This window comes from Ctenopharyngodon idella, chromosome 14 (genome assembly GCF_019924925.1).
Source record: "Ctenopharyngodon idella isolate HZGC_01 chromosome 14, HZGC01, whole genome shotgun sequence".
NCBI classification, from domain to species: Eukaryota; Metazoa; Chordata; class Actinopteri; order Cypriniformes; family Xenocyprididae; genus Ctenopharyngodon; species Ctenopharyngodon idella.
The window spans coordinates 16,141,517-16,151,350 of record NC_067233.1 but is presented as its reverse complement, the minus strand read 5'-3'; the positions used below and the strand labels follow the sequence as shown (position 1 = coordinate 16,151,350).

Here is a 9,834-nt window from a genome sequence, read left to right as displayed (position 1 = left end):
AACTACAAACACAAGAATCTTCAACTTTGAAAATATTTATCGTTTTAATCCACACAACTGACTGGTTAATTCCCATTTCACAAAAACAAAAAACAAATGTTTTGCTTTTTTAGTCAGCGATCCATAGAATGAATGCACAGCAGTTAAGACAAATGAACCCAGAAACAAAAAATATATATGTTTTGCAAAGTCACTCTTTAAGATCAGCTCACTAAAAATGCATTGAAAATTGTTCCTTGACTCATAACACACAGTACAGATTATTTGAATCTCTTTCCAAACCTTTTTACCCTAAATTAGAGACTCCAAGGCATTTTTACCCAGCTATAGACTTTAACACTAAGACACAAGTGCAGTGTAAGTGAACATATGCAGGTAGGTCGGTGTGGAGTGAGGTCACTGCAGTTTCCTTTACGCGAACATTTTGGCGTAAATCTTCTTTTCTTTCTCCTTCTCTTCTTTCACTTGCTGCTTCACCTTCAGCATTTCATTTCCAATTGCTTAAACCAGGGAAAGTAAAATGTTAAAAGAAAGAAAGAAAACTATTCACAAATCATAAATCAAAGAATTAACCAAATTTAGCATTTGTAAAAAGCTAGTTAACCTTTGTCATCTGGTGCAATCTCCTGTGCTTTCTTCAGATCAATCTGCAGTTTAAAAAGACAAAAATAAGTGTTCTGAAAAGATAATTTTTTTTTTTTTAATTGAAATTCTTTTAATTTTGCCATTGAGGCATTGCTGCTGATCTGGTGTTAAATCATAAATAGTGCTATGAAAAGTCAATACACAGAAACAAATGGTCATGTAATTGGGATCAATTTTCTATTATTGTAAGACTGATTCATTAAAATATAGCATAATGCATCCTTTTTTTGAAGCCTGAAAGCTCCAATCTAGTTTCCATCTGCATGGAAGGAAAAAAATAAAAAATAAAAACAATATCCTTAATAATTTCTACTTTTGTGTTTCATGGAAGAAAGTCATACATGGTTTGGACCAACATGAGGGTGAGTAAAGCCAAGTTTACACTACAGGACTTTAAACGTCGTCAGATTGCTGTGCTGTTCAGACCCCATGACTTGCTGTGGAGTCTTGAAGTCGTTGTGGTGTTCACACTACGTGACACTACATAAATGATCCGCAACAGGGTGTCACACACTACATGAGCTGACGACAACTGTCACCCAACGACTTTATTTGAAAATGGATGTTGGGAGTAAATTCAATTTTGAATTAAATTTAATTAAAATTAAAATAACCCTTTCACACATAAGTTTAAAACATTCTGGCTGACCTCCCAGAGTTAGGGCGACTGTTATTTTAGAACGTTTCCCTTTATTGTTTCCATGACGATGCGTCATGATTGTCACGTGACACACTGCGGCCACACTGTATGACAGATGTATTGCTTTTCTCATCATGTCATCAACTATCTGATATTCCGATTCTCAAATATGTGCAAGTGAGTGTTTGTCATTTAAAAACCTATATAATGACCTTGATCTTAATGTATATATAACGTGAATTCATCCATTTGTCCCGAAATACATGTGGCTGGTGAACTGGGAGAACAATAGAGTGAGTGAGCTTTATAGTTACTTACACAATGTGTATCTGATATGAACAAACGTCGGCAAATTATATTTGAATGGATTGTTATTGCTGCTTCCATAGACATAAGTGTATGTTTCATTGGCTGTTGCGTCGCGACACGTGACACCACAGGAGATCGAGTCGGCCGACAGCTCCAGGTATTTAGCATGCTAGATATTTGTCTGGTGTCTGCGAGGTGTCGGCGACGCGTCAGCGAGCGTCTTTGATGCGTCATTGAGTAGTTCACACATGAAGATTGGCGAGCACCGATCACTCGCTGATTTTCCCCCGATCACAGCCCGACCTGTCGGTGAGCTCGTTAACTTGCAAATCGGGCTTAAAACTATTTATTCGTGAAGTAATTGGCTGATTAAAAAAAATAAAATTAAATAAATCTAATTGACCAAAAGCACCAAGACCAATTAACATTCTTCTTTAGTCTCATTATGTACAATAAGCACAAAAACCGTGAGCAACTCTTTTGGTAGTTCCCCAGATTTGAGTTCTACTCTGTTTGTTTTTTTATTCTTTTTTGGCTTGCCACCCCAAAAAAGTTTGAGAACCACTGATTTAGAGTGAGATGAATGTATTTCTGTCTGTGTAGTGTTTGTACCATGGCCTTGTTGAATTCTTTAAGTCCCTGCCAGGCTTGAGCTCTCCTGAACAACGCTTTAGTATTTGACTGGTTCAGCTCCAGGGCCTGAGAAAAACAAAAAACAAACATAACTTTGTTATAATAAATAAAACATCACAATCACCTCATAAACCAGTAGAAAATACAGTTTTAGGGTGTGTTCACTCTTGGCAGGTTTGGTTCAATTAAAACGAACACTGGTGAAATTGCTCTGTTAGTGCTGTTCATTTGAAGTGTAAACTGAAGAGTGAACGCTGCTATCCAAACCTTCTCAGGGGGTCTCGGTCCGCTTCCAAACAAACTCTGGTGCGGTTTGACTGAAATATGAACACAACGCGGACCAAAGACATCTAAACGAACCAAAAACAGGACGTGATGTCACCATTGTTAATGTTTCCATCTCAAAATATACAAGTTGTCCAAACAGCTTGTGGCTTTATTCTTATACCTTTTATTCTATATCTTTAGATTTGGTGTTAAAAATGACAGTTTGAAAGCTAAGTGAACCAGGACAAAATGTATCATTTTCTTTTTTGGTACAGACCAAAAGAACCGAACGACAAGAGTGAACACACCCTTACAGGCTCTTTCAAGAAATGAGTCAACTGATTCCATTTCAACTGTTCCCTAAATAGAGAGCCGGTGCATCTGGTGATCTATAAATGATAGCAACCATGACAAGGTTATTTCAAGAGTGGTGAATGGCTGAGATGTGTTGTTATAAAACATCTCGAGGCCCACTGCTTCTTATATCCTTTGACACCGATGGAACTGGACACCATTCAGACAGCTTAAATGTCAAAAGTTACCTCATCACAGCTCTCGACTGCTTCTTGCCAGAGTTTCAGTTTGAGTTTGCAGGCGGCCGTGTTGAGAATGCAGCTCAAGCCTGTGGGCTCCAGCTTCTTTTGGGCACTATCGTCATCTAAGGTTTTGCCACAAAACTCTAGATACCTGTGGACCAAAGTAACCTTTAGTGACACTGCTGGTTTACAATGAAGCATACAGACATGTCACATTCACAAATGTTATAAACAACTTTTAGATTACACAGTGAGAGATCTTGCATATCAAGCAGGTACTCACAGGAATGTCATCATGACATGAGAGTCAATTTGAGAAAAGAAAAGTCAGCTATAACAGCATGTTTAAAAAGGTTTGACAAATTGATATCAAGTCTGGAAAGCTGTCTCTTTAATGTCACAAAGCAAGTGTAATGCATTAATGGGGCTTAATAGCAGACTCAAGTGTTCACCTGAGAGCTTTTGAATATTTCTTTATGGCTGACTGCCAGTTCTGAGCCTTGAAGAAGTTATTCCCGATGTTTTTCACATCCTCTGCCACAGACAAGACTTTGTTTGTCTAGTAAGAGGAGAACAGATTAAAAATTAATTAACATTTTTGCATTTTTAGCATGTGAATCACATTTCAGCTCTTATACTATGTAAATATATTCATACACAGTGACAGACTATAATGTTTTTTAATGGCCTATCTATCTATCTAGCCTTAAACGTGACTTGACTATCTATTGATCAATCTATTAATCTATCGATATCCACTGAAAAGGCTATCAATAGATTTGGAAACGACATTAAGTGGAATAACTGCTTTTATTAATAGGCCAATCAGAGATGATGCCAATAATTTAATATCCCTCAATAAATTAGCCTGGCCAACATATAGTTCTATCACTAGTTATATACACTATATTGCCAAAAGTTTTGGGACGCCTGCCTTTACGTGCACATGAACTTCAACTCTTCTGGGAAGGCTTTCCACAAGGTTTAGGAGTGTGTTAATGGGAATTTTTGACCATTCTTCTAGAAGCGCATTTGTGTGGTCAGGCAGTGATGTTGGTGAGAAGGCCTGGCTCGCAGTCTCCACTCTAATTCATCCCAAAGGTGTTCTATCAGGTTGAGGTCAGGACTCTGTGCAGGCCAGTCAAGTTCCTCCACACCAAACTCACTCATCCATGTCTTTATGGACCTTGCTTTGTGCACTGGTACGCAGTCATGTTGGAACAGGAAGGGGCCATCCCCAAACTGTTCCCACAAAGTTGGGAGCATGAAATTGTCCAAAATGTCTTGGTATGCTGAAGCATTAAGAGTTCATTTCACTCGAACTAAGGGGCCAAGCCCAACCCCTGAAAAACAACCCCACACCATAATCCCCCCTCCACCAAACTTTACACTTGGCACAATGCAGTCAGGCAAGTACCGTTCTCCTGGCAACCGCCAAACCCAGACTCGTCCATTGGATTGCCAGACAGAGAAGTGTGATTCGTCACTCCAGAGAGCACGTCTCCACTGCTCTAGAGTCCAGTGGTGGCGTGCTTTACACCACTTCATCCGACGCTTTGCATTGCACTTGGTGATGTAAGGCTTGGATGCAGCTGCTTGGCCATGGAAACCCATTCCATGAAGCTCTCTACGCACTGTTCTTGAGCTAATCTGGAGGCCACCCAAAGTTTGGAGGTCTGTAGCTATTGACTCAGCATGCGCTGACCCCGCTCTGTGATTTTACGTGGCCTACCACTTTGTGGCTGAGTTGCTGTTTTTCCCAATTGCTTCCACTTTGTTATGATACCACTAACAGTTGACTGTGGAATATTTATTAGTGAGGAAATTTCATGAATGGACTTATTGCACAGGTGGCAACCTATCACGGTACCACGCTTGAATTCACTGAGCTCCTGAGAGCGACCTATTCTTTCACAAATGTTTGTAGAAGCAGTCTGCATGCTTAGGTGCTTGATTTTATACACCTGTGGCCATGGAAGTGATTGGAACACCTGAATTCAATGATTTGGAGGGGTGTCCTAATACTTTTGGCAATATAGTGTATAATGCACTATCATTTTTGTATCATTTTGATTAGCAAATTGCAATGGGCCATATCTACAAACACAATATCAACTTGTCATTTAAAGGGATAGTTCACCCAAAAATGAAAATTCTGTCATCATTTACTCACCCTCAAGTTGTTCCAAGTTTAAAAAAAAAAAAAAAAAAAGACAGATTAATATTGTGTTTGTAGATATGGCCCACTGCAATTTTTCTAATCAAAATTATGCAAAAATTCTAAGTGCATATATAAGATTTTCTATCTTATAAATTATCATCTTTATGTGTTTTTATATTCTTATATATATATATATATATATATATATATATATATATATATATATATATATATATATTATAAAAAATGTGTTATGGTTAAGGTGATACAAAATTATGGAGCAGGTAACAACTATAGGGTATATGAAAGTGAAGATGCAGAAATATAATCACATCTTTAAAGTCCACGTCAGAGTCTTCAGGGAAGTCTGGGTAAGCGTCTCCTGAGCCGTCGTTGGGTGCGATGCCCCAGTCATCTCCTGCTTTATGTTCTCCACATTCAGCAATGACGCAGGGCTGAGAGAGAGACAGTTGCAATCAATCTAAATTTTCATATTCAATTGCTCACTGGAAAAAAATAGGAAAGTGCACTTTGTGTTTCCTTATTGGAGAGAGAAATGGTCACACACAATGTCTTCTTTCAAAAAGCTAATTTATCACACTAGCTAGTTCACCTGTGCAGAACAGGTGACAGACTAAATTTCATGACTATTAAATCTTGATAATGGTGACTAAATGCCTGCAAAAGAAAGACCTCAGACACACCTGTCCTTCAGGAGCAGTTAAGATCTCTGTCACATTATATTTCTAAGCATGGCAGCAGATGTCACAACGTCATGATGTGTTTAAAGAGTAAAAGATGTTTGCATGCATTTAACATGGTCACCTTCACAGGATTGTCTTCCTTAGTTTCCATCCCTTCCAGCATCTTCACCACCCCCATTCCTTTCAGCACCTGGCCAAAGACAACATGTTTGCCGTCCAGATGCGGCGTGGGAACCGTTGTTATAAAGAACTGTGAGCCATTTGTGTTGGGGCCGGCATTGGCCATGCTGAGCAGCCCCTCTTTGTCGTGCTGGGGGGAAACCAGAGCGAGAGACCACCATTAATGAAACACCACTTCATTCAAAAAAAAGCAGAAGGTTTATCTAGGTCTCATTTGTTCCTCAGAGCAGACACCAGGAAATTAGTGGATGCCTCAGGGAGATGAATCAAGTGCTGTGTTTGGTAGATTTAATCTCAGAGCAATTTCTAAGCAATTACGCAGACTGATGGCTTTGGTTAATTAAACGAAAAGTTCACTAAAAAATGAAAAAACTGTCATTGAATATGTGCATCATTCAAGGTTTGACATTCATTAGAGGTGGGTTGTGTGACCAGAATCCTATTTCATGATTTCCACAATTTTCAAGAACAGCGTGAACATTCCGCTAAACTACTGTTACAGGATATGAACAACATGAGGGTGAGTAAATGATGAAACTTTTTTTTTTTTTTTATTCCTTTTATTCTGTGGTACCTTGTAGTGAAAGTTTTCGTCCTCAAACTTGTCACCATAGATGCTCTCTCCTCCAGTTCCATTCTGATTAGAAAAATCTCCACCCTGGACCATAAATTTTTTGATGACTGAAGGGTACAATAAGAAATATATAGTTAATTGTTTTATAGGGGGTCAATTATTAGTGTTTTAAATGATCATACTCAATATATAAATGTGACTTATAAGAATATTTTGCAAGTATGACATGAGCAATGAAATATTTTACAACTTGGCATAAAAAAAGTTTATTCACTATAGTAATTTTCATGACTTTTCCCAGCCTAGAAATTCCAATTCACTGATCTTTCCAGGTTTTCCATGTCTGAAGCCTGCACATTAGATCATTACACACGTCTCCATGGAAACGGGAGGTCAGGACACTCACTGCGGTGGAATGGACAGCCCTTGAAGTGCAGCGGTTTTCCAGTGCTTTTACCGATCCCTTTCTCTCCGGTACAAAGAGCACGAAAATTCTCTGCCGTTTTAGGGACCACATCAGCAAAGACCTCAAACACTATGCGGCCGACTGCAAAATGAAAAACAAAAACAAACAAACAAACAAAAAAAACAAATAAATGACCAGATTATTTCAATGATCTTTAGTCATGCAGGTGATATGTGGTTGACCCGTTATTTTTTTAAAGCACTTTATCTGACCATATTGAATTTGCTTTACAGATATCAATAATAAAAACTCAAAATCTACAGTTTAATTTCCCAAAGAGCTACTGACTATAACTGAAATGTAGAAATGTTAAGTGCCTTTCTGTAGTTTGCATTTTGATATTATTTAATAAAAGTTGTTTAATACTACTACTGATAAAAAAATAATTTAGCAAAATATTTTGGTTTGAAATCACCCTTATACTCAATTGTGATATCCTAATAAACTAATTAATATGATTACAATATTTTAAAAGGTGACTTTAATATTTTAAATTAAATAACATCACAACAATTATTTCCATCAAGAGGTGCATCAATTTTTGGTCAAGATTTTGTATTGATAATCCAAGAGGTGAGCACTCTGTAAAGTCTACTCCAGCACATCCCAAAGACTTTCAATGAATTTAAGGTCTGGACTCAGAGGTGCCAATTCATGTGTGAAAATTATTATTCATCCGATCCATTCTTTCACAATTTAAGCCTGATAAATCTTGGATTTGTCATCCTGGAATATGGCCATGATGTGTCTTCCTACATGTTTTTTTTTTAAGAAATGGAAAGCGATACACTTCCATCAATTATGGTTAAAATAACTGTTCATATAACATATAACATGAAACACAATAATCACAGAAATAATGCCTTTTTTTTCGGCCGGGCAGTGTATTAATACATATGAAGGGGACATAAAATGTACCGCACAACAACGACTCGTGAATATAATGCAGAAAACACTCACTAACACCGTTCAATGGTAAAACTTCACTTGCTTTTCTAAATAGTTGTGTCCCTGGTTGAGTTCAGTGCATTTATTTCCTAATTCTTTCTCTGCCTTTCTTCTAAGCAGTTGAGAGGCATGTGGCAGCAGACAGCAGCATGCAGTCATTCAGCTTCTTTCTAAAGAAAAACAAAAGATTCTGACCTCTTTCACCACCGATATCTACGTCAAAGAATACCCGAGGGTTGTCTGCGTTTCCAGGCATGGCTACGGGAGTTGGGTTTGACATTTTCTTTGATTTTGATAGGGAAAGGGGTCCTACTCTTTGCCTACTCTGAGTGGACGGCTAACTGGAATATTCTCTGAGAAGAAAGCACCAGTGAACTTGTAACTGAAGCATAAGTTAGCGTGCAGCGCCCTCTACTGCTGTGGAGACTAGTACGCAAGGCGCTGTACATCTCGAAAACTAGCGTAATGATTCTTGAAACATGAAACAAAACAAAACACACATCCAACAACTTTACATGGCATTAGTTTTTAAAATAGCGATATTTTGCTTTGAAATTAATCAGAGATGATTACTAGAAAGTTCTTAATATAACTACGTAATACCTTGATCACTTTTTCATCAAAATAGCTATATTGATTTATATTATTTATATTTATATGTCCTAAAAGAGGGATGGGGACAATTTTATTTTATAAATATAACTTTTATATAAGGTTTTACAGCTATATAGTCACAGTTAGATATTTATGAAAACATTTTCAAAATCAGGTAAGAGAGTAAACCTTCATTTTTAAAGTTCTCTTTCCATATTTCACCTTTGTATTATTATGTCAACATCACATTATCTGGTGCATTTTATAGTTTTATATACAAGCATGACATGCATTATTATTGTTTATTTCAGTTTTAGTTTATAAATAGGCTATATATATATATATATATATATATATATATATATATATAATGTTTATAAAATATATAATTATAACATATATAACTTATATAATTAATGTTTAAATAAAATGATTTCATGGTTTTAGTTAATAATTACCCTAGCAAAATAGCTGCTGTGAAATAAACATATACTTTTATAGGCATCTTTTTATTTTTTTATGTCTGCAATTACTGAACAATCAAATGTCTCAAATGATGGTTTCTGAATTAACTGATTTTTCAGTTTGGAAAATCTTCATCTGGCTCAAAGACACCAATACACTATTGTACTTTAGCTCAAACCACACTCTAAAAAAGTATTGCCGACATGTAATGAAACAGTGAGAACGGCAGCTGAAGAAGATCATGTCTGTTTGTCTCAGTAAGATATTGGAAATGGCTGAAGTGGGTTGTGTGCCATTATTAACTGAAATTGACCACTGATACAGGGGAACACACATAACCCTGTTTAACTAGAGGATTACTGCTTTCTTGCTTCTATCGACTGTCTGAATCCATGGTGACCCTTGTTAAGAGGATTTGAGCTCTATATTTTTGAGACGTTATAAGCTCTTGACAATTTGAACCACAGAAATGAGGTAAACTGCAAAGTGAATCAAGAATTTTTTTTGCCTTTTTCTAATGGTTGCTACTAAATACATCTAAATAAAGGTTCTAAAATCTTGCAGTATCTTGCAGTGATGCCATAGAAGAACCATTTTTGGTTCACCAATAAAACCTTTCAGTGAACAGATCTTATAAAAGAACCATTATTTCTTAGAGGTGAAGAACATTTAACAATCTAAAGAGTAATAATAATAATAATTCCTTAGATTT

General features: G+C 36.8%; 1 protein-coding gene across 1 annotated transcript; it reads right to left on the bottom strand.

The window, feature by feature from the left end:
- Positions 1-19: 19 nt before the first annotated feature.
- On the bottom strand, positions 20-8,434 carry ppid (peptidylprolyl isomerase D). The gene is made up of 10 exons (XM_051918348.1): positions 8,259-8,434; positions 7,056-7,196; positions 6,650-6,756; positions 6,017-6,205; positions 5,524-5,646; positions 3,483-3,589; positions 3,037-3,181; positions 2,207-2,293; positions 605-647; positions 20-500 (listed from the first exon to the last, which is right to left on the bottom strand). Exons 1-10 carry the CDS (start codon positions 8,341-8,343, stop codon positions 412-414), a joined length of 1,116 nt encoding a protein of 371 aa, XP_051774308.1. The 5' UTR covers positions 8,344-8,434; the 3' UTR covers positions 20-411.
- Between the last annotated feature and the right edge of the window lie 1,400 nt (positions 8,435-9,834).

Bases quoted from the DNA above. Each gene is read 5' to 3' on its own strand.
- ppid (XM_051918348.1), bottom strand. From the start codon at position 8,343: ATGTCAAACCCAACTCCCGTAGCCATGCCTGGAAACGCAGACAACCCT. The intron at 7,197-8,258 runs GTCAGAATCTTT...TTCATTTTGCAG, and splicing joins AGATATCGGTGGTGAAAGAG to TCGGCCGCATAGTGTTTGAG. The intron at 6,206-6,649 runs GTACCACAGAAT...GTTTCCCCCCAG, and splicing joins ACGAAAACTTTCACTACAAG to CACGACAAAGAGGGGCTGCT.